The sequence below is a fragment of the Haliotis rufescens genome, unplaced genomic scaffold (assembly GCF_023055435.1).
Source record: "Haliotis rufescens isolate VD_foot unplaced genomic scaffold, xgHalRufe1.0.p SCAF_17, whole genome shotgun sequence".
NCBI lineage: Eukaryota > Metazoa > Mollusca > Gastropoda > Lepetellida > Haliotidae > Haliotis > Haliotis rufescens.
The window spans coordinates 30,805,834-30,831,886 of NW_025963857.1; the positions used below are offsets into that span (position 1 = coordinate 30,805,834).

A 26,053-nucleotide genomic window follows, 5' to 3' on the forward strand; every position below is an offset into this window, starting at 1 on the left:
GACAGCTAATCAAATTACAACAATAGATACCTTCCTCATGTATAACTTTCAGATTTAGACAAAAGATTTTGCTCATGAAACCATGACCTATATTTAAAATATTCAACTTTTGACTTGTTACACCTTTTACATTCTGGGCCAGAATGTTATTAAGTCCCTTGTACCCTATGCTTGTTGTGAAATCCAGTTGATGAGGATGAGATGGTTTCAGTGTGCGACTTTGTTGATCATCACTATACCCCGTGCTTGGTGTGAGAGCCAATTGATGAGGATCAGGTGGTTTTAGTGTGCGACTTTGTTGATCATCACTATACCCCATGCTTGGTGTGAGAGCCAATTGAGGAGGATCAGATGGTTTTAGTGTGCGACTTTGTTGATCATCACTATACCCCATGCTTGGTGTGTGAGCCAATTGAGAAGGATCAGATGGTTTTAGTGTGCGACTTTGTTGATCATCACTATTACCCCATGCTTGGTGTGTGAGCCAATTGAGGAGGATCAGATGGTTTTAGTGTGCGACTTTGTTGATCATTACTGTTACCCCATGCTTGGTGTGAGAGCCAATTGATGAGGATCAGGTGGTTTTAGTGTGCGACTTTGTTGATCATCACTATTACCCCATGCTTGGTGTGTTAGCCAATTGAGGAGGTTCTGATGGTTTCAGTGTGCGACTTTGTTGATCATCACTATTACCCCAATGCTTGGTGTGTTAGCCAATTGAGGAGGTTCTGATGGTTTCAGTGTGCGACTTTGTTGATCATCACTATACCCTGTGCTTGGTGTGAGAGCCAACTGATGAGGATCAGATGGTTATTAGTGTGAGAGGTTGTTGATCATTGCTATGCCCTGTGCTTGGTGTGAGAGCCAACTGATGAGGATCAGATGGTTTTAATGTGTTAGTGTGGGACCTGGGTGATCATCCCAATACCTGTGTTTGTTGTGAGATCAAATTTGTGTAGGATCAGATTGTTTCAGTGGATGACCTGGGTGACCTGGTTTAGAAAAGCAGCATTAGAAATCGGCACTAGTCCTATAGTCCTTGCCAAACTGCCCGATAGTTAAGGTATCATAAGGACTAGTAGAAATTTGCCCTTTTAAAGGGTTTTGCTATATGTTATCATTATAGGGACATTAGACTAAAACTGTTAGTTTCTATCGCTGTAAAAGCCAATTGATGAAGATTAGATGGTATCAGTGTTACCAGGCTGATCACGCTGATTGTTGTTGTACCCCACTGATACCGATCAAACACTGTTCCAGTCTCCCATTAGTTTACAGGCAGTGATCATGGTAATATAAGTGGAATATTGCTGATTGTGGCATTTTAATATAAGAAGGATGTTGAAGTTGAACTCACTTATTCACTTAATGATGGGAATCTCTCACTCAAAGTTATTTCTTCTGAGATAGACCTGCTCAGAGGCCGTTATTCGGCCCGTAAGTCTGCCGAAAATGGCTGTAACAATTCCCAATTTGTATTTTCCAATTCCTCAGAATTTACGAAAATAAGAACATTAAAAAACTCCACTTTTGAACAATATCACAATGTTATCACATTTTGAAAATCTCAAGGACCCTCAGGAAGACCCTTTATTTAAATCACTGGTCTATGTTTCTAAAGATTTATGTTTGGAGATTTACAACATGAGTGGTTATTACAGGGACTTGAATATTTCAAAAACCTTATTTTCTCTGCTGTTTCAGTTCGATGCTGAGTTTCGGAGATTCTGCGTGAGTCGTGACCCAGCTGATGGATTTGAGAAGTTTCAGTCCCGGGTGGAGAAACTCCATCAGCTGGAAGACATTCCATTTGTGATTAATTACACAGACCCCGTCCATGGAGACCTCCTCCCCATCAACAATGACATCAACTTCTCCAAGGCAGTCACAACAGCAAAGCCACTACTCAGGCTTCTGCTACAACGCAAAGGTAATCTCATCCTTGATTGATTGGACGAGTACACACCTATCAGGGTTTATGCAAGAAATAGAAAGTCTTGCCTTAACTCCCTGTGACATGCAACATTTGTTTGATAAGGCAACAATAATAAGGGACAGTTTCCCCCCCCCCCCCCCCCCAAAAAAAACAAGAAAAACCAAACAAACAAAATGTAATAAATAAAATGTTGAATTTCTGGGTTTAGTGGTTTCTTTTGTCACACATTCTCGTGTACTGCCCTGTTTTTCGGAACATCTATCGAAAAAGTTGATTTATGAGGTGTTAATCATTTGTAGGGTTTTTACAGATGGAATCTGTCATCATATATTACGCACTGCACTAGATGTACTTTTGCCAGCGATGATAAAACCCTACCTTGTGGAAACACAGGATGTATTCGATGACAACTAACAGTATATGAATGAAAATAGGATCAGTTTAGTTCAGTAACTGAGTAATCAGGTAAATTGATTTTGTCAGATGGAAAATTGCAGGGCCATTCACACTTCAGGTGTATTTGAACCCCATGTTCCCTAGGTGGTGGGCTGTGTACTATAACACTCTGAGTAAGCTTGTGTGTGTTGTTATTATTATTGTTCCAAATCATGATGTTTCTTATAACGACATCCCAATAACAAATGTAAAGCACAGATTTTGATTTTCCGGAACGAATAGTTTCCCCAAGTCCCCAAATCACTAATCATGGTGGGACACCAATCCTTGCTCTCCTTGTTTCCTGCAGCATGTCAATCTTTGTTCAACTGAAACAGGTTTATCATGGTTTTTTGTGCTTCTTACCCTGTCAGTATCTGAAAACACATCCAGATTGACAAGCCTTTACTTTGATAAACAGGCGTTGGGGATAAATTAACAAGTGTACATTGTATGGAAAGTGGCAAGTATTTTGTTGAGGCTTCCAATTGTGATGCATTTTGACAGTAATGTGGACTCAGCAACGGGGAAAGTATATATACTGCTGCTATTTATAAATAGAAGCTGTCTGCATGTCAGATGAGGATAGTCTGGAAGTTGTCCAGAAGCATGAAAGCTGAACAAGTTGCATGTGTTCATTGTCGTATATGTATTTACAGTTATATTGGCATGATTAGTGTTCAGAGGATCAGTGTGTACAGTAAACTACAGTTATAACGAACTCAAAGGGACCACTAATTTTGGTTTGTTATAACTGTAGCTCGTTATAAGCATTTCGACTGAATTTCCTCTCTCTTGTCGTCACATTTTATTGACAGCATATATCCACTTCAAAGGCTACAGCCTATTCAATTTTTTACTGTTGTTAATTGAGTGTGTAAAATGAGGACAAGGTGTCAGTACTTAATCCAGTTAATCACTTGTCTTCAATAGTTTATTGCTGCTTTCAACAGCCATGCTTGGTCGCGGATGTTTTGATAGGCTGATTGGTGACAAGTCAGTTCGTTATAAACACAAGCATTGTCATAGGCAGAGTGCACACGGGACCTCAAAGTGAGTTCGCTCTATCCTTTATTTCTTTATAAGTGTGTTTGTTATATCCATTCATTTTTATATAATAAAATGTACATCCAGTGACCAGGACCAAAAAAAACAGTTTGTTATGTCAGTCAGTTCGTTATGTATATAGTTTACTGTATTATAAACATTTACTGTATTACAAACATTGTGACCCGTGAAGATCCGGGGTAGAATAGGTCTTCAGCAACCAATGCTTGCCGTAAAAAGCGATTAACGGGATCGGTGGTCAGGCTCATTGACTTGGTTGATGCATGTCATCGATCCCAATTGCGTGGATCTGGTCTGGTCCCAACTCGATTATTTACAGACCGCCGCCATATAGCTGGAATATTGCTGAGTGCGGCGTAAAACAACAAACCAAAACAAACATTGTACTTGATACAGATATGTTGAGTCAGTGCTTCACACTCACCTTCTGAATTTGTATCTATTGATCATATATATTGTGACACGTTGAACATGTAGATTAATCATTTTTCTCAATTAAATATGTACAGTCGATGGTTTTATTGGTATAGGCTTGCCAATCAACTATCAATGATAATTAATATTATTCGAACATCATAAGCCAGCCAATCTGGAATTTTAGGTAAATAAATCCAGATATACTTTGACATGTAAGTTTGAGAGTAACTAGTGTAATATATGGGTGTGTGTATGTGTGGATAACTGATAATTTGCAGGGCTATCATGATACATGTTGGCTTGGTATCTTTGTAATCTTGTTCCTCCTAAAGTCTCAGCGGGCGCATGTTACAATTTAAGAACTTCTTCACAGCTACAGACTGTAAATGCTAGAACAGTTAACCACCACAAATCATTTTTACCAGACACAGTGCGTATTTGGAATGAATTACCGGATAATGCTCAGTCAAAACATACTGTAAATGACTTCACTAAATGTATCACCACAACAGAAAATACTAAAATATTTGTCTTTAACTTAGACTATGGTACCCGTTTCTGTCAAGATAACCATTGCAGCCTCAGATTAGGATTAGGATTATAAATGCACACAAATATCATAGACATATTCATGATTCTACTACCTGCTCCTGTGGATATCATTATGAGGATCCTACACATTACTTCTTTTCATGTCGCAACCACTGCAATCTTCGGAACAATATGTACTACTATATAAAGGGATATGACTTGGATCCAGTATTATGTGGAAATGCTACAACATCCACTGATACTAACCTTGCTATTACAATCTGTCCATTTGTTCATTGCAAAATCTAAAAGATTTAAAATCTAAATATGTCTTCTTAACGATTACATCAATCAAATAGTTGTTTGTATGTGTGATATGCTGTTTGTTTATGTACCGATACATGTATGTGTGTGTTTGTGTGTGACTTGTATATCATCATAATATTTGCAACAGTAGGTAGAATTAATCTAAATTTATTGTTTTATATACAGTTTACTCTCATTAATTGTTAAATGTCCTTTGTAGGGAGAGGTGTTTAAAATAGGTTGAACCTGTTCACCGATCCAATTGTTTAAATCATAAGGTTCATCTCAATAGTAAGGTTGAAATATGATACAAAATTCATGAAAATTTGACACTAATATGTTGAAGATAGAGAATCATATTCCATTATCCAAGGGAATTAATATGTTGAGCACACAGTCAGTAATCTGTCGGCAAGAAATTCAGTAGTACGTTAGTTTTATGACAAATGTTTTAATCATGTTATGTGCCATCCTTGCATTCATATATATATTTTTGAAACAATATCTGGCCTCATGATCAAATACTCAAAACATCAAGGAATGTTTGTCTTTAACCCTGTTGTAAAATGTCCCCTCCCCCCATAATGTTGAACACTGTTGACACAAAGTACGACAATGTACTAATACTTCCAAATGTTTAGTGAATTTATTACAGTCTTAATCAATTGAAGGTAATCCATATACACTACAGTTCTGACTGTGTAATGTGCCTTAGAATTCTGACCCGTGAAGATCCGGGATAGAATAGGTCTTCACCAACCCATGCTTGCCGTAAAAGGTGCCTATGCTTGTCGTAAGCATGTCATCAATCCCAATTGCATGGATCGATGTTAAGGATATCAATCACTGGATTGTCTGGTCCAGGCTTGATTATTTACAGACCGCCGTCATATAGCTGGAATATTGCTGAAGACGGCGTAAAACAACAAACCAACCAACCAAACCAAGCCTTAGAATTCTTCAGATTTTGCGTAAATGCGGAGTTGTTGATAATGTCAATTATTCATTCAGAACCCCAAGTGTAGTCCTGCACCATTACTATGGAATATCTGCATTTAGTTTAGTAAAGACCAGTTTACATTATTCAGAGTTTTAGATTGGTTCATTTTCTGGAACATGGACTGATTGGGAATCTAAATGTCTTGAAGATATTTTTCAAATGTTTTTGAATATCCTATATCTTTGCTAAAGTCAGGAAAATTTCCTGATGCTATTTGTGTCAAGCAAAGTCACTATTATCAAAATTGGCAAGTCTAGGTATTATAGCTGTATGAAATTAGCATAATAGTAAAAAGGTAGAAGAGTATTAAAGTATTAAGTATTAAAAATTTCATAGGCTATATGTTAGTCTATCTTGAAGCTGTGTGTAAAAATATATTTTGATCATTTTATATGGTACCGGGGCGTATCACCTTCCATAACCGATAATGTCAAATCCCTTCAGCTGTCATAATGTGAAGTTCAGTGTTTGTTTGGATAGCAGCTTTGATTGTATCAGGATGAAATTGAGGTCAGAAATGTGAAATATTTTTCCGCTGATTACATGTAAGTTCTGTTTGAGTGATTACAGGTGTGAAATACCACAAATATCCTCATTATGACGCAACACTGATTTATTATGATCAAGTCAAAAGCTCGGGAATAAAACCAGATTTTACAGAATCTGGTCTTTGTTATAACCTGTACATTAAATGTGACTTGGGTATTATTTCTCAGGAGAGGTAGGAGAAGCATGACTATGTACCTTAAAATTTACATCCCTATCTGTTGTGTTGAGTAGGAAGTTCATACATTTGTTGATATATTGGCATTATGTTACCTGAAGGTTGTGTTTATCTATACATCCCTAACACCTGTTGTCATGCCAACACATCTATAGTGAGTGACAGATTGTACAGTGCAGAGTTTGGACTAGTCAGTATGTTATTCAGTTCATTCCTGTTATCTGGGTGTTGACTTCAGAATGCCCATCTCAAATTTTCTACCTATTCTTTGTGTGATTGTACAGGTGTATATTTTTGTATTTGATTAGTATCAATATGCACTTTTCTAATCCATAGCTTGTTTGTGGTGTTTCTTAACAAGTAAAAGATACATTTTGGACAGGTGTTTGAAATAATTTTAAAGCCCAACAAGACAGTCGGGCAGGTGACCCATAAGTATTGCCTGGCCATCTTTAAAGTTACCCGCCCACATTCAGAAATGACAAAAATTGAAAAATCACAAAAAATAAGTGATAAATTGATTCAGTTGAATAATGCAAACAATCACTTGAGAATCTATGCAAGGAGTTGTGTAAATAAATATAAATAATAAAACTGAATACGTAAGTAGTCTTAAATTTATCTGCCAGACACAGTCAGTCAGGTGGAGGGAAATTTGATGCAGCCCAACAGAAAAGTTAGTCATGGGCAGGCAGGCAGGCAGGCAGACACACTGATTTTGGGTGTTTGGTGCTCTGCCCAGTACGCCATTATTATAAGTCACATTTACATTGACTCTGATGCTCATGGTTAGCCTGTCAAGAAGTTTTTGTTGTTGGAAAGTGTATTATTTTGTTTTAAGGCCTTCTTTCTAAATCACTTTGCTGATTGTTTTTTCAAAACCTTCATGTTGATGATCAAAAGTCAACGAAAAGAAAAATCTCATGAAGAGCCACACCATAGTCGTTCAGATGACATAAAACAGTTAGGCTTTTAAACTTATACCCAAACATAAAAACACCCTTATTAGAAGATGTTTGGTTAGTTAGCTCTATGCCACTATGCCCATACTCAAGGGTTTTGCCAAAGTGGGAAACGTTCAACTTTCACTCACTCACTCTCTCATAGCCATGCACACACACACACATCACACCCCATCTCTCTATCTGACCACTACCATTGACTTATAAACATTTGCGGATGTTGTTGACTGCTATCATAACCAGCTGTTGTTGACACAGATGGCAGTAGGTCAGAAACAGCTATTTTCTGTTGTCGAAGTGGTTCAGCAGTACTTAGTGTGGATGAAATGTGTGTTTGGACAACAGATTTGTTTATATAACTGATAATACTGCTGCATTCAATCTGTGATTCAGGCCTTGTAATAAAGCCTACATGGTTTTAGAAAGGATAACTCTTACAGTGTGAAGGTAGAAGTAATCAGAGTGTGACTAATCATGAGAGGTTGCATTACTGTTTTTTTGTCTGTACTAGGTGAAAAATGCCTTGTATTAGTGTTCAGGGCACAGTTGAAGTAGGGGTCACGGGTGGCCCAGTCGTCTAAGGCACTGCAATTCGCTGTGCAGAGTTGTGGCCCATGGGCACACCAGAAACGTATGATCGTTGGTTCGAAGCCCAATTCCACCGATTATCTTTCTAGGGTTGCCAGCATGATTACGTGCTTGTGGGTTTCACCGAAGTGGTAAGACCTACATGACTTTGGACTTTCCTCCCTTATCAAGCTGACATGCCGTGATATAACTGACAGATTATATTGTTTCAAACTCACTCACTCATTCACAGTTAAAATAGTAAGGGCCCAATTAAGATCAACAGTTCCTGTTGCACTGATGCTTAATCTTTGAAGAGATTTTATTTTGATAGAACCAAGCAAATACATTTAAATTGAAACAGTCTTGTGAGATGGGAGTATCTTACAGTGAGGGTCAAAGACAGACTATATACAGCGTGTTCAAGGTGGACTTAGAAAGCCACTAAATATAGTCTGTGACTTTGAAGCCAGTGACAAATGCACTTTCACACAGATAAGCTGGACAAACACATAGGACATGAATACAAGGATGGAATCTGCTTGACATGCTCTTATATACTTATCTCTTATCTCAGAATGTATGAGTGTTGTTTACAGTTACCAATAGATTGCTGTAAGTAGTGAAACCTTTCCTGGATATTCCAAATTAGATAGTGAGTTAAATGCTTTTGTTTGTGAGTGGTATTCTTCCTTGATAGATCTTGTCTTGTTAATCATGTTAATTCAGGAAAGTCTTGGGAATAATATTGTTATAAATTAATTTTCAACCTGGCCATAGGCCCTTAAAGATGCCATATCAGCACTCACAATTTATTTTCTGCTACATCAGCAGAATGCACAAGCAATAACAGTTACTTCAAACATATCACATGCCTTTGATGTAAAAATATTTTGTTCAACATAGCCACATTCAAATTACATTGCGGTGTAGCCAATATTAATCAGTGTACTCAATCTGCCCCCCAGTGAGAATCACAATAGGACACTGTAGGCTCATATTTTACAGCATTGTGTCCAGGTCGGGCAGGGATCTCCCCCTTGCCCTGTTGGCAGGTCGTCCTCAGTACCTTACAAGCAAACATGGCCGTCAAGAGTCCTTCCACTCTGTCCACTTTGATGTTATTACTGACCCATGTCTCCAGGTCATATTCAACAAGCAAACCAAGCTGGCTGTTTGTGAAGAAGATCTGGTCCTAGGGACCATCTCAAAACATAACTATTCCTATTTCTTCACTTGTTTGTCTATTGTGGTTTTCAAATCCTTGCTGCTTGAGTAAGAGGATGTATGTCATGCTCAGTTGGCTTGAGTACAGAACATGTAGTTGGGTGTTATCTTTCTATTGTCACTGTGTAGTTTACTGTCATGTTGACATAATGACTTTGAGACAGCCCGTGGTACTGATGTCCAAGATTGATCATCACTGTTCACTGCTACATAATCTGGAATGTTTTTTGCTATTTAGTACAATACGAATATAAGGCTCGATGAAGCTGAAAAAACATGCACCAGATCAACCCATTATTGAAAAATGTAACCTGATATTTATCATGTTTATGTCTAGTGCATGTAAAAAAAAAATCAAATTTGTGTCTGCCTGACCCTTACTTGTCCAGACAACATCAATCTTTGAACACACTCAGTACCTCTAGGCTATATTTACTGTACTATATCACTAATCCCTGTGTTATGTGTACTTTGTCAAGCTTTCTTTGGTTTGACATCATCAAACTGGGGGTACTTTAAGATTTGTGCATGTTCCTATTATGTTTAACAGCAATATGTAATTAATGTATCTGACACTGGCAAGAGACTGGCCCATGTTTCAACTTTGATACATTAATGGGACCAGGGTGCAATTAGGTTTTCATGTCAACATGCATCAACATAAACTCTTTCAACACCACAGACCAGTACACCAGCCAAGCCTTAGCCACGTCAAAATAGTATATAATTCTATAAACCTACCTGTCAAGTCATTCATTTATTAAATCTATCACTTTTCACAATGTCAGAAATACGTATTCAGCATCAGAAACTAACAGTTTCATTCCACTAGTCCTTATAATGATAACATATAGCAAAACCCTAAGAAATGACATGTTTCTACTAGTCCTTATGATACCTTAACTATTAGGCAGTTTGGCAAGGACTATAGGACTAGTGAAAATTTCTAACACTGCATATTTCATTTCAATTCATCATATTTTATCAATATGTTAAAAAATGTTCAATGTTATTGGAAACAAATAAAATTGGGACACATGCTTCGACAACAAATCCCGATAGAATTTGTCAAAGAGCAAAATAATACTAATGAATAAAATCAACAAAAATATATCTAGAAGTTGACAAACTTACATATCAGTTATCATTTCCATCTTTTCATCTGTTCGCGTGTAATGTATGTCAAATGACATCTCGGCTTTGGTCGCCTCAATATCTAGGTTTCGGACATGATGTTTAATGCCAAAATATATGCAGCAGAGGTCTTTGTCACAACTCGTAACCTATCACGATAGGTCGATGAAATTCCATGTATTAAATGTAGGTCATCATTTCCTGCTAAAACATTAAGAATAATATGATCTAACCAAAACTTATGGTCTAAATCTAAAATATATCGTACTAGAGGACCGTATTCTTTGCTGTAATTAGATCATGTGCTTGAATTTCACCAATCACGATAATTGTCGCAGATTTTGGCAAAAAAGCATGATTAACCAATTTCTATCCAATAAAATCGCGTGTTACAGCTACGAAAATACTCCAGGGGGAGGTAACTGTCATACTGATGAATAAAAATTAGCTCAGTGTTAGAGCAGTAAAAGCTTCTGGTTGACTGGTGTTGAAAGAGTTGAATCAAGTTCCTAAAATCGAGCCCTGCGAATATGCTGAGTGCATGTTTAAACCATGGTTTGATTATGTGTAGGTATTGTATATAACTGTCAACAGTCTCTGGATAAGACTTGCATTATGCGGTAAAATTATGAATGAAGAATATTTATTTTATCCTATTTAGGATTTTTTCTGTAACCACAACGTGTTAAGCTTGACGTGAAACACCTGATTTATTCATCGATGCATGTAACAAATATTGAATTAACAGATTTGTAGCCAAACTCAACACATTATCTACTAACGGATCATGCTGATAGCTGTACCGATCATGCTGATAGTGTAACGGATCATGCTCATAGTATTACGGATCATGCTGATAGCAAATCAGATATGTTGCTTGTGGTATTGGTATTCTTCTCAGTCAACTTCTCAAGAACCCCAGGTCCCCCCTTAATTTTGTACTCTGTGTAATGCTGTTGTAGGCTATCTGTTCAGGTAACAGCAGCATTAGAAACTGGCACTAGTCCTATTGTCCTTGCCCTATTGTCCTTGCTAAACTGCCCAATAGTTTAGGTATCATGAGGACTAGTAGAAATTTGCCATTATTAGAGTTTTACTATATGTTATTATAAGGATGAATGGACTAAAACAGTTAGTTTCTATTGCTGTAACAGTATCAGTGTATAGAACTTGAGATGCTGCTTTCCCGACTACAATCCCTCTAACAGTGTGCCCCTCACAATCCTCACGATCAGTGACTGACTGAGACGGACACTGAAGAGAAACTGTATTTTTAGGTGGACAGTCGTGGGGTTACTGTTTACCTGCTGATGAGGGCAAGAATGTCTCCTCAGGTTGTGGCATTCCCCGACACTTTACAAACAAAGACAAACTGTGCAAGTCAATTTACTTAGCTATAGTACACGGATAGTCCAAAAAAACCTACTGTCAATATTTGTTCTTTCCAATTGGGGAAAAAATGAAATCATCATTAGATTGTTTGTGTGACCCCAAAGTAAACTGAAACAAATTTAAATCTTAAGAACAAATTTGTGTCGAATTTGTTGCGAGACAAAGCGTTAAATGTATTTGAAATGAAGGATTTGTTAACATTTCCTCACATTCAACCTCCGTTTGTGTTATTAACAGTATGTATGCTTTTAATCTTGTGGAGAATGTCACAGCGTGCAGTCGTCATGGGTTACAGGAACAGTGACACTGCTTTCTGATGTTCAATTTCAACCTGAAAGCCTGAACACACACAAGAATGTTCTTACGGTCATTCTCTTGATGAGGTAGTTGAATGAAACCTTTTGAAGGTATGGATTTCAGAGTGATGCTGAGATATTTTAGATGTTTATAGCATGTCAAGCTTGTGGCAAATTCTTACACAAGGTAATCAACATCTGTCACAAAAGTCAAGTTTGTCATGGTAGTCAGTCTTCTTGATACTGATCCTCACCCAACCATCCTGTGGTAGTCGAGATATTCATGCGTGACCCACACAATACCTGTGTAGATAGGGAAGTTCATTCAGGCATTACTTGGAGACAATGTTATGTTAGCTAGGCCTATGTTATGTACGTTAAGATGAATGGTTTCATATAGCAGTCATGTCATGAATCTGTGATCTTCAAACTAAACGTGTTTGCTGTGTGAATATTAAGAAGCTTTTAAGAATATGAACCACAATACATTAGAATGGGATTAGAATAATGAATTCACCTTTAGAAGAATCATTGATCAGGTTCAGATTTCTGTTTTGTGAAGCAGTTTGTATTTCAGCAAATGTTGAATTTAAACTGGAATTATTTTTTCTCAGGCGAAGAAAGATGTTGTATGGGTTTTACATTTTGTTGTAATATGCAGTAATGTGTTACATAGCTGTTGTTAAATGTTGCAGGATTTTGCTGGGGACTCTCATTCTTTCTGCTTATAAGAGTCTATATTGAGTCTAAAACCAGATGATCAATCAGGGTTTGATTTAAGGAACTTTTTTAACTTGCACAAATTTCTGGGACTCAATGTTATTTTATTGGGCACCATACTCACTGGTTTAACTTCGTAAACAAATGATCAGTCCACATGGTGCCATCACTCTGGGGTAGATAAGCCTCGCCTCCCCTAATACCCCAAGATTCGACTAAAAAGAAAATTGGATGGTTACTGTGTATGGTTTAGCTGATTGTGTTTTTGTACACTGATACCATGGAATATTGCTCATTCTGTCAACCACTAGTTTGCCTGTTCTAGCTTGATTCCTTAATGGCCATCATGATATTGCTTGGATATTGCAGTGTTAGAAATTGGCACTTATCCTACAGTCCTCAGAAAACTGCCCAATAGTAAAGGTATCCTAAGGACTAGTAGAAATTTGCCTTCTTAAAGGTTTTGCTATATATGTTATCATCATAAGGACTAGTGGACTGAAACTGTTAGTTTCTACAACTGTATTGGTGAATGTGTCCAGTCGTTTAACAGCATCTACTTTCCTCCCACATTAAGATGTGAAAACCCTGAAAAGGCATAAAGCTTCAAGGACCCATAGAGAAGCCGAGGGTACATCTTTGCTTCCAGTCTGGTTACGTTTCCATCTGTCTACTGGCAGTGTACACAGCAATGGCGTGTATGTTTACCATGCTGACTTTATCTTTCTAGCAGTCGGGACTCGGGTTATTCTCATCATAAAGCACTTTGTTGTTTACTGACTTCTCAAGTATCAGGATACAAGCAACATTTGCAGCCTAGACAAACATTAATCTTCTGATAATGTAGCTGCCTCACAGTCTGTTATTAGTGTGATATTACAATCGCCTGAGATTAAAGAAGGTGGTTCCGCTCTGTGTCTGTGTCTGTGTCTGTGTCTGTGTCTGTATGTGTCGATCGTGTAAAACTTTTACACCCATGACAGTGGCATTTAATAAATCTGATCTAAATCAAAGTCTATAATGTCGCCTAGTGTTTTTGTACTTCGATTGTTGTATGTATTTTATGATTGGTCACCATTGCATACAATTGCTGGTAGTGGAAGTGATGATAGAAATCCTGCTGGGGAATCATGCAGGAAGCAGAGGTACTGTAAGGCCCTATGATGGCCGTCATATAGCTGGATTATTGCTTAGTGCAGAGTTAAACAACAAACAAATAGACAAAGCCATGATCCTTGGTAAAGTTGTTTGGCTTTGATTGCTGCTGGCCTATAGCCTAATTTTAATTGATGAGAATGGTTTACTAATTTTGACATGGTTTAATGATGTGTTTAATTTTGACATGGTTGCTTTATGGCCTAACTTACAGCTTACCCTGTTACTGCCCGGGACATACTAGCTTGTTCTCATCACCATATGGCTGCAGTATTGCCGATGTGATGTAACATTGTAACTTAGTCTGTTAGTTAGAGACCCTCAGCTGCCTTGGCTGTAATGGAATGTGGGATATATTGATCATAACATCCGTTATTGCCATATGATCACAACATCCGTTATGACAATGTGTCATCAATGTTTCATGTCGCCCCAGGCATATAATCGTCGGAAAGTGTGTACAAGCGTAATGTCATGTTTTCACAAACACGCTTCAGGTGGAATGCTTGTGTTCGTGGTTAATTGAAATAATATTATAGATATAATAAGGAACTATTATTTTATTTTCCGGTTGTTAAGACGTTTAATTTGGATACAACAAAGATTGTGTGAATTATTGTTAATGTTTTCAAGACAAATGTTTAGAAATGGTAATAATATAATCATATTCATTCGTTGTGCATTAGGTTGTTTGGCAAGATATTTGATAAATTATTGATTTACTTTATCTGTGTAAACTAGTGTGATTATGTTGACGTAAGCCCACATCATGTTTACTTGAATTAATGTTGGGCATTAGGATTTTGTCATAGATCATTTGTCATTGTTATTTTTCTGAAGTGATTTATCATCCATTATGGATGTCATTTGATTTGCGAGTTTAAGTGTCTTATTCCATAAATGAATTATTTAATTTGTTGCTTATTCATTATGACTTTGTTCATGTGCATCTTAATTACAACTGGACATACTGAATAAGAGTTTGGTAAAAACTATAAAGTGTCCAGTACAGTCCTACTCAGATCATGGACACTCACGATCTAGCAATGCTTCAGTACAGACAAAGTAATCAATCACAAACTCATAATGATCAATCATAGCAACATTGCTTGGATAATATATAATTCAGTTGAAGGGCTAGACATTGGGAATATGTTCATGTTAGCACTGCAAGCATTTGCAAGTGTGTGGAAACTGGTGCAGTATAAATAAAATCATTCCCAAAAAGGGAATGTAAAGTTTAAATACTGTTTGTGTGCAATATATTGTGTTAATACATGATTAGTTTACTGTAACCCTGTCGTATTTTTCTCTCTTTATCCTGGGGCAGTCGGGTAGCTTAGTGGTTAAAGCATTCGCTCATCGCGCCGAAGACCCGGGTTCGATTCCCAACATGGGTACAATGTGTGAAGCCCATTCCTGGTGTCCCCCGCTGTGATATTGCTGGAATATTTCTAAAAGCGGCGTAAAACCATACTCACTAACTAACTCACTTCATACTCCCTCAGCATAGTACCATGAACAACTCTGTGATTTAAGTACCAGTTGTAATGAAAGAGGCTAAATAAATAAGATAAACAAAATAAACAGCTGAAACAAATGGATAAGTTAAATGCCACATGAGAAAACATAGAGAAATATTCCTGAGAGCCTTCCAACAAGGTATCTCCAAGATGTCAGCTGTTTGTTCCGAGTGTTCTGTTGAGGGGGGAGGGGATGGGGGCTGTCTATTGTTCCCTGCATGAGACCATGCAGACAAGGAGATGGGGTCAGGCACAAGAGGCTGAGATAAGAGCCCCCACCTTGAGTGTCCTGGGGCAAACTCCAGATAACCTGGTGCGGCTGTTGTAGCTTCATGGTCATTTCATTAATTAACCACATACTTGACTGATTAATCATTGGATCATGTGCTTCGCTGGCCGTCTCACTGCCCTGGTGAACCTATGGTTGTGTATGTGCAATCCCCATGCAGAGATTATGGTCTCGGGGATTCAGTACAACCTGTTCAGACGTGAAGTTTTGATGAGGTGGTAATCAAAGTTAAATAAAAGCGCTAGTTATTTGCAGCCCTTGGTTAAATGTGAAAGCTTATGTACCCACGATCATTGGACTTACAGAGGCTAGAAAATATCTTTATGACATGATTTGTGCTGATTTGTGGGCTTTTGTTTTATTTGTTGATTTGAAATGTCTTTATTTATAGGGATAAATATACGTAATGATTAGCCCTGTAATTCCACTGCTCTTGATGTGAAAGTTACTGGTATGGGAGTTGCTGGGGTCCTGGAAGTTTTCTTCTCACACATTTTATCAAGGGGTCTCCTAAATCATTAAACTGAAGCCACATTTAAGAATGTTTTCTTGCAATTTTTTCAAAATGTTTATTTTTTTATATCATATATTTTTTAAAAATTGTTCATAGTATCTTTGTAATTAAATATTGACATCACTGTTTTGTTGGACTGTATTTGGTGTATTTCATCAAGTAAGGAAAGATGAAAACACATTTGGCAATTATTTTAATTTTGGGGAAAATTATGTGATATGAGGCAGGGTGTTTGGTAGTGAGGCAGACAGGGATGAAAATCTGATATCGTATTTGCCACATTAAGCATGTTAAGTGCCCTGATCCAATAAGGAGTCATAAGGACACCCTGACCATCTTCTACACCAATATATAAGTAATTATTATAAGCAGCTCCTACAAACACTGTATATTTACAGGGGGCACGGGTGGCCCAGTCGTCTAAGGCGCCACGATTTGCTGTGCAGAGTTGCGTCCCTTGGGCACTCCAGAAACCTATGATTGTTGGTTCGAATCCCGGTTCGCCCTGATTATGTTTCTAGGTTTGTCAGCACCATACCCGTGCTCGGGGGTTTCACCGAAGTGGTCAACGTCTGAGACCTGCTTCACTTCGGGCTTTCCTCCCACATTAAGCTGACATGCCATGATATAACTGGAATACTGTTAAAAGCGGCGTTAAACCCAACTCACTCACTCACTGTACATTTACATATCAGTCGATGTGTTCATGTGTGTTTGTATGTATTACACATTTTTTACAGGCAACAGCCGTGGAGAAGGGGTGTCTAGCTGCCAAGACTTAGTGACTATTATTGAAAAAGTTTTATTTTGAATTGACAGTTGAACTAATTTTGTTCACTACCAGTTGATCCCTTAAAACAAATTTGACTTCTTGTGTATGGTTTATATGCTTATTAGAATGAACATAGTAATTATTTGATTATAGCCTTAACATTAGAGTATTGACAAGGTCAAACACCGATCAACAAGTAGCCAGTGTATTTATTCACACAATATGTGACTACCCGTATAAAGCAAGACATCATACACATTGTTTTCTTATCAAAGTGTTAGGTTAAAACTGTACTTCAATCCCAAATGTTTAATGCTTAGTATATATAGTCACTTGAAAAAAATAGAGGATATAGAACAGGCTGCTATTTAAATGTCTCTCCTTACAAAATGTCTTATCACAATGTGAGAAATTGGCACTAATCCTATAGTCCTTGCTAAACTGCCCAATAAGGTATTGGTATCAAAAGGACTAGTAGATATTTGCCATTTTTAAAAGTTTGCTATATGTTATCATTATAAGGACTAGTGGACTGAAAATGTTAGTTTCTACCGCTGTATTGACTATCGAGTTAATGTTGTGATTGGAATTGTAATCAGGTGAGTCATATCTCATTACCAGCCATGGCTGACAGGACCTCAGGGGTGGGGCAGCTGTTACTTCAGGCGCTCCACCCACATTGAACAGATCACCCAGATAGTACTGAACTGATGTTCTCTCAAGGGTTCAAGACATACTCCCACTCACATTATTGGAAATGAGTCAACAGTGTGGTTCTGATCATGTTGTTTTGTAATGAGCACTGTTCTCATTATCGTGACACATTATGTGGAGCACTGGGAGCCCCTTTGAAACTGTCACTTAATATCCTGTGCCTGCTGTATGAAAGAATGAAGTTACATCATTAAGAAAGTTCTAATGTTGACATTTCACCATGTGACACATTCAGTATCACAGGGAATGATGTTTTGAATATTTTCAAGTATTTTCTCATGCAGACCCCGAAACAAAACTATCCAAATATTCCAACACAAGTCTCCAATACTTTGAAAAGTCTATTGGTTTGTCTGGTCCAGACTTCATTATTTACAGCCTGCTGTGACAGGGTTCACATTAGGAATTATGACATGGGCCCTTAATGTGAAAATATTCCAGAGGTACACCCACACAGCAGAATGTTAAAATGCCCCATTGCATTTGAAAATGTGGGCCTTTTTTCAAATTTTGGGGCTAAAAGCACAAAGCCCCACCCTAGAATTATCCCTGCTGTGATATGGCTGGAATATTGATGAGTGCTGCTTAAAGCAACAAAGAAAGGTCTTGAGATTGATTTGTATTTATCAAGTTACCCATACCTTTGAAAAAAAATGTGTTTGGTTTCAGAACTAAAGGGCTCCATATGTAACTTATTTAAAGGATGAATGACCTTGATAATATGGGCCACTGTTTAGTGAGATAATCCTGTGAAGCTAATGATGTTCTTCTGTTGTTTCAGGTGAAAGCTATGGTGAAGCGAATGGCTATGGAACTCTCCCAGTGAAGAGGAGGAATCCTATCACAAAGTTAATGAAAGATGAGACCCAGCCCAAACCTAGGATTCATATTGGAATGCCCGAGGACTTCCGGAGAGTGTCAGCCATTATTGATGTCGATATTGTGCCTGAAACGCTGCGTAGGGTAAAACTGATGAAAAATGGTTCTGATAAACCACTTGGTTTCTACATTCGTGATGGTACAACTGTGCGGGTTACATCACAAGGACTTGAAAAAGTACCTGGAATATTTATATCGAGGCTTGTCCCTGGCGGGCTTGCTGAGAGCACGGGACTACTGGCAGTTAATGACGAAGTTCTAGAAGTGAACGGAATTGAAGTTTCAGGGAAAACTCTAGACCAGGTGACAGACATGATGGTGGCAAATAGTGCAAATTTGATCATTACTGTGAAACCTGTTAATCAGAGAATGACACTAGGGAATCAGCGTGGGGCGCCAGGGCGACACTCCCAGATGTCCTCCACGTCACAACACTCGTACCGGTCATCTAAATCGTTTGACAGTGACACAGTTATTGAACACGATGACGAAGATGAAGTTCATGATCATCTTAGTAAACCTGAAAAAGAGAAATCGGACAAAGACAGCGCTGTTGTGACTTTGTAACAAAGCAGGTGCTGTGTGTTTGGTTTGGTGTGCTGGTTTATGACTGGTTTCTAGTGCAACAGTGATGTGCTTGTGCAGTCCAGACCCTATTCCACAAAATTATCTCAGCACTGGACAGTCATAGCACTAAGATCGCTTTGTGGAACAGGGCCCTGAATGGAATATTGACTATGTTGTTGCTGCATATATCCAGTGCTGGAAAGACACTCGCTACATTACCTCTCTAATACTATTGCATGGCATATCCACTCAGCTTCACATGGGCATGTGCACTGTGATGTGAACAGAGAATTCCAGCAACTTTTCAACCTTCACCTAAGGAAAATTGAATTATTATGCTTTTGATGATGTACAGGCATCGGGTAGCCTGGTGGTACATGTGTTGACTTGTCCTGCTGAAAGTCCCAGGTTCAGCTGCCCACACAGTGTGTCTGGTATTCCTTGTTGTGATTGGGCTGGAATATTGCCCATAAGAACATACTCACTATCTTGCTTGTTGCAAAGCATTGAACATATTGCATTGCTTGAGTTAAACTTAACACAATCCTCACTCTGGAATGTTTATGCATTGATAAATAGGCAGGAAAAATGTGTAATAGGTGTAATGAAGCACTATGTGCTTAGTCAGCAAAATTCTTTCGGGAAGTGGTTTGGGTTAAATTTGACATTTGCATTGGTGAGAAACTCTGTCCCAGAAGTATATTTGAAAGTTATGTGCATATATTTTATTTGTGCTTCCTGCAATTTTTGCCCACTTGCTGGTGACAAGTATAACATGGTACAGAACAATATGTGGTAATGTTCTTTTCTTTCACAGGCTGATTAGCAACAGGCTTGCTCTGTATTTATTCCTGTATCTCTTCCATAGTAATTGATGGTGTTTTCTTTAATCTAATATGCAGTTATATAATTAAAATTTGCTTGATTCAATTATAAACATCTTCATAAGCATAATTGTGCTACAAACATTCAAGTCTGCTCAAATATCTTTGGCACATTTTACTAATTTTAAACATATGGACTGATATCAGCAATTGTTTTCAAGATGAAAGAGATTTTGAGACTTTATTTCTCAGAGATTTTAGCTAAAAATCAATCAGCATGTGAAAAGTGTTAAGTCCTTAATAGCTTTAAGATAGAGAGTGTTACCTCACTGCCAGAATCTACTAAGTCATATGTTAGATTGTCAAAACTGTAAGTAATATATCTGTTGCACAGGTTGTGTGTGTTTGTTTAAAAGTGGTAAGAAGTATTTTAAACAGTTTATGTAAGATGTTATGATGGATTCTTATTTTCATAGTTCAAAGCTGCACTTTGTTATTGCACTTGGGGACTTGCACTGTCACTTTCATGTCACGTTTAATGTCAACAACACAGCATGCAGAAAAGTATATTCAGCTGTGGGTATGGATTACTTTTGTGAGGTATATAATTGCATACAAATGCTCAGCTGCCACATTTGATGAAGTAATTAATGTTTCCTCTGCTCAAAGTAAATACTTCCATTTTGGGATAGCTTTACCATCATATCATCTTGTCTGAGACGTCATGTTGAAATGTATGAAGATTGTGAACATTTGGCCTTAGCATGTGAACAAATTTACCCATCATCTAGTTACAAGTATGTACAAGTGGCTACACAATTGGGCAGAATTGGGCAGTCAGAAGTATTTCTGCCAACTCCTTCGCAGTATTAGTGATACAGCAAGACTTGGACACTTGTTCGATTGGGGAAGACAGTTTACATCTCTTGGAACTCGCCAAAATAATTACAATTTCAACTTCTAGGCAAACTATTAGAATCAGGAAATATTTGCTTGCCAACACTTGCCTGTTGATATAGAAATATCTGTATTATAAGCAGTTGCTTTTTAGCTGGCAGAAGACGACCTCTCTCACTGGTTGATCACCCAGCTATTGCCATAAGAGAGGTGTTGAAGTGTAGCTGTATGAGTAGGGGTGTCACGATATGCCTCCCTCACGTACTGATATATTTCACAATACTTGTTTTGTGCCATATCTGAATGAACTTCATGCTCCATTTGGCCAAGTTTGTGTGAAGTCGTTGCTGTGAACCAGTTTGTGTATGAATTGGTTAATTTAAGCATCTTCTAACTGTAAGAATAAACAGATGATCTAACACTAATCAGAGTTATTTTCATAAGGTGTTTACTTTGTAAATATTACTTTTTGAAAATCTCTACGGACTTAAAATATGAATTGATACAGAAGTAATATTTGCGTTGAAACGTGAGTAGGCATACAATGAACAGTATTCTGTGTAAATTCAAAATGCATCGGTATATTGGTGAATCGTGACGCCCCTTGTGATGGGAGATTCCTGTAAAGTAATAATCAATAATCATCCTGTGCTACGAACAATGAACCTAGATCTGTTTGCTGGTTTCTTTTCCAGGCATTTGAGGAGAGGTTGCAATAATACAGCGCCCCTTCATGTTGGATTTATCTTGCTGCTAACACTATGTTTTTACATGCATGTGTTTGGATTCGTGGATACTTTATGTATATAACCTTGAACAAGTGATAATGAACAACACTGAACAATATGGTGCTTCAGAGGGAAAACAACACTTTTTGCCTTGTATTTTATTTGGACAAGATAGACTTGTTGAAATGGCAGGATCTTTTTTATCACTGAAGTCTTTAATTGTACAGATTCTTCCTATTTGAGCATGTTGAGCATTTTATGCATGGCTGTTTTGTTGTATCAAATGCCAGGATTTGTGTATAAGAACTGTTATCAATCTGATGGTTTTGAATGTAAATATTTTGTAGTTGCCACCATCTTCTCCTGCCATGGCATAGTCTAAGGGAGGTAACTTGGTGATACTGGCTTATCTCCCTTAGACACAGTGATGCTGTTCTTGTGCCTTTTAACAAAGCTAAGTATGGACAATTGAATTATTTTCTGAATGGTTTATTTTGACAATATGAGTGACATTGATTATTAAGTTAGAATTGGAAATAAAGACATTTAGAATTATAGTTCTTAGAAGATATTCTTAGCACCTTGAACATGATTAATCAAACCAGACATCGTAACTGGTATCATTTTACACTTGCTAGAAATTTAAAGTTCGTGATTTTCTTATTTCCAATATGGATCTCATTTGACAGGGAATGGTTCTCAGCTAGTAACCTTGGTAACATGTTATCATCTAGCTGAAATGAATGACAATTTAATTTCTGGTGTTACATTATTACAAAAGTCAGTCTGGTTAACCAAATAGCAATATTTGTTTCTGTGCTATTTTGACTAATTTCATTTGCTAACCTACTAACTTGGCTGCACGTCCCCTCTACACTGCACTCTGGTTAAGTTAATAACTCACTTTCACATTCCAGGCCTTTGACAAGCTTAAGACATCAAATGTCTGTTTTTATTCTGCTTGTTTGTGACCACATCCTGCTCTAAAAACTGATATTTTACCTTAATTCTGATTTTTGAAAAAACTTTTTAACACTATCTGTTAATGCTTTGTTTAAAATGAATTTTTGGTCATTGAAGTAGGGGTTTAACATATGAGAGTACATTTTGTGTTCAACACCATTTAAGTTTTTAGTGATTAATACATTTTCAATCATGTAGCTGGTAGCAGGGTTATAAATAAGAGCACCAACTGTTAGTGAATAACTGAATGACATTTATGCAAAAGTGATCCTGCCCTCTTTGTACCCAGCTCTAATGAGAACTGTGAATGTGTCTTTCATTGTGGTATGACATACAGTAGAATCAGGATAGTTTCCTTCTTTACAGCTCCTGAGTAATGATACATCTCTTGTAAAAATAAAGTTGTAATGGTTCTCAAGGTTATTTTTCTGAGTAAATTGGTAGGTTCCACTGTGTATGCCAGAAGTGATTATTTTCAACTGGTTGTTTGTGAATATTGCAATTCTTTGAGTTACGGATGTTGGTTGTGACAGATATGTGACCATATAGTTATCACTTGCCTTAACACTCTATACCTATTTTGCCATTGACATCGTATGGTGGTTGTGAGTTCACATGTTGATGCTCAACATGCAGAGACGGAATCTAGAACTTCCAAGCTAGGGAACTGCATCTTTATGATGGAACAATATTGTGATACAGTGCAGTGGTGCCACACTGATTAATATACTTATTTGGATGGTTTTGTATACAGTCAGTGCCCATGCTCACAACTGAAACACATCGTGCAAGCATTAAATATTCAACTTTGGTGTATTGTGGTATTTGGGGCTCGCATCTCACTGTCCAGTAGTCATGTACCAAGTTGTTTTATCTTCAAGGGACCATGGAGTTAGTTTTATTTTGTATGTAGATAATTTAGTCTTTGTTACCAAGTTTGCCTACATGCTGACACTACGTTCATTTTATTCAGGTATTGTTATAGATTGGTTGTCGCCTAAGTCACTTGGTGTCTTCATGTTGAAGGGTACATTTATATATAGATTGGCCATGAATACTTCATTGCCGCTGTCGTTGTGGTGCCGATGCAGTACAGAGTAATAATCAGTGGTTTACGGTCCACTCAGAACCAAGGTAAGGGACCATATTCTGGATGGAGATATTGGTTTGAGACATACAGTTTTCTCTCTGAATGCTTTATGGTTTGTTTTGTTTTTTCTCAGACATGAGCCAGAAACGTTTAAAATCTTTTTGTATAACTTCAGAAAAAATTATCTTTTTCCATTTTTTTAAAAGGTAACAGATTGTTCTTTTCAAAGAAAAATCATCAAGCCCCAGAATATCAAATGGTCAGCCCTAAGACCTCAATTATTAATTACATTATATAACAGTTATTTTCAGATTGTTAAATGCCTACTGCCAGGATCGATGTTGCTCTGTCCTCCCCAGTGGTTAAATGAAAAGAATTGTTTGGTTCTTGGTGGAACAGTTGGGTAGATCAGTCACTGTTAACAAAATGTAGAAGTTAAATGGATGTCAAATCTTAAAGACAGGTTATCCACGGATGTTTCTATCTCAAGTGCCTAATAATAATATGTTATGGAGGCAAGGAACCAAGCAGTTTATTTGTGTCAGACCTCAGCATATTTATCAATGGCGCTTTGGAATATCTTCAAATTAACATATTGTCGCCTGTTGCTACCAGTGTTGATGCATGGTATACAACTAGTGTCTGTTGACCTTGACCTTAGTTTACACAACTTTGACCTTTATTGATGCAAGTCCGGTTCTGTATATATTTGTCAAAATCAAAACCCACTTCGTCATTGGGACAAGCGCTACAATATTTGCCATTCCTTGTTTCCTGTATCTTCCTGTCTGTTGTATCTTTGTTACCTTTGCTATCCTAGAGCCAGCGACTACTTCAACATTTCAACCTTAATCTCTTTCTCTGCCCAGCTTGAAAGCACACAACTTCATTTTCTTTCAGACCTATTTTTAAAAAAAAATCATTATGAACTTCGCTGTTTGATGTGTATATTATCTTACTGATTTAAGCTTGAATCAAAACATTAGCTGTCCTTATTGTATTTGATAGTGGTATTTTTATAACCATACAATATTCAATTTATTGTCATATGATAACTGCATATATTCCCCCTTGTTAATTACAGCCAGTGTATCACACTTTCCATGTATCATTGAATAAGGACATTGTATCACAGGATATGCTTGTCCAATGCTCAGTTGATTTGAGCTCAAAGGTTGTGAAGTATGTCTGTATATATGGTAACTTAAAAAGACAAGTACATTTTAGTCTGTTAACCTTTTTTTTAATTATGATGGTTTGAAACCATTCTGCTTATTTTTAAGATGAAAAGACCTGAATTGTTAATCATTCCATCTTTATTTCAGGTGACTTTTTGCATGTGTAATGTTTATATGCAGGGAGATTTTTTATCCATATTTGTACATAGGATATTTACTACATGAGGTACTGATAGCCTGTAAGTACGCAGAGTAACTGTAGACACAACCTGACAACAATGAATAAAATAATAACTGATATGCTTGTCTGTTTCATTCTTTCAAAAGGTCTGCCTCGGTCATTTAGTGGTAGAGCGTCCTCCCGGAGAGAGGAAGGTTCGGAGGTTTGATCCCCGGCCGTGTCATACCAAAAGACGTTAAGAAATGGTTTATTTTTGTTACTCTGTCTGGCGCTCGGCACTGAGGGGCAAAAGCAAGGACTGGTCAGCTCGGAGTCAGTATACTGTGTATGAGTGGGGTATTCATGTTAAACTTGCAGCATGGTATCTCAGTGGGCTAGCACTATAAATCGGCACCAGTCCGGTCTAGTACAAGCAGCCACACACACACACGTGCATGCACGTTGCTATATAAGTGCAATAATCTTGGACGCGACGTTAAACCCCATTTCACCTCACATCACCTTAATGGTGCCCGAATCTATATGGGACTAATTGTGACTCAAATCTAAGATTCAGCCTGATTATGAAGTGGGTCAGAACTAGGAATTGCCTGTATCCTGTTTCACTTCTACCAAGTTAGCTTGACACAACTTGATTTACTTATATTAAAAATGCAATTCCGGTAATGACCATAGTTAATTTCATAAACAGGACTAGGTCAGTGCTCAAAGGTGATATTGCCGAAATAATACTGTTGCGCTTTTAATGATGACTAATAAATAATTGAAATTATTTTCAAATCCGTTTTGAGCCCAACTCAAACACAAACTTGAAGGGAACTTCGAGGGGATTCTGGGTTAACATTGGCCTCCAGCAACCTATGCTTTCCGTATGAGGCGACATGATGGATCGGGTGGTCAGGCTCGGTGACCTGGATCATGCATGATATTAATCGCTTGCATATGGTCCTTGTGTCTGTTGAGGGGATGGCGTTTGTCTACACTGAAACAGACCCGTGAAGATCCAGGGTAGAATAAGTTTCCAGCAACCCATGCTTGTCGTAAAATGCGACTGTGCTTGTAAG

At 37.6% G+C, this 26,053-nt stretch overlaps 1 protein-coding gene across 1 annotated transcript in view; it reads left to right on the forward strand.

Annotated features, from left to right (window-relative positions):
- LOC124142519 (partitioning defective 6 homolog beta-like) overlaps positions 1-25,108 on the forward strand; it is a 29,440-nt gene extending 4,332 nt beyond the window's left edge. The window contains exons 2-3 of the mRNA XM_046511036.2: positions 1,705-1,930; positions 18,464-25,108. Coding sequence (XP_046366992.1) covers positions 1,705-1,930; positions 18,464-19,128 — 891 coding nt within the window. The 3' untranslated portion in view covers positions 19,129-25,108. The remainder of the gene's footprint in view (positions 1-1,704; positions 1,931-18,463) is intronic.
- Positions 25,109-26,053: the final 945 nt, after the last annotated feature.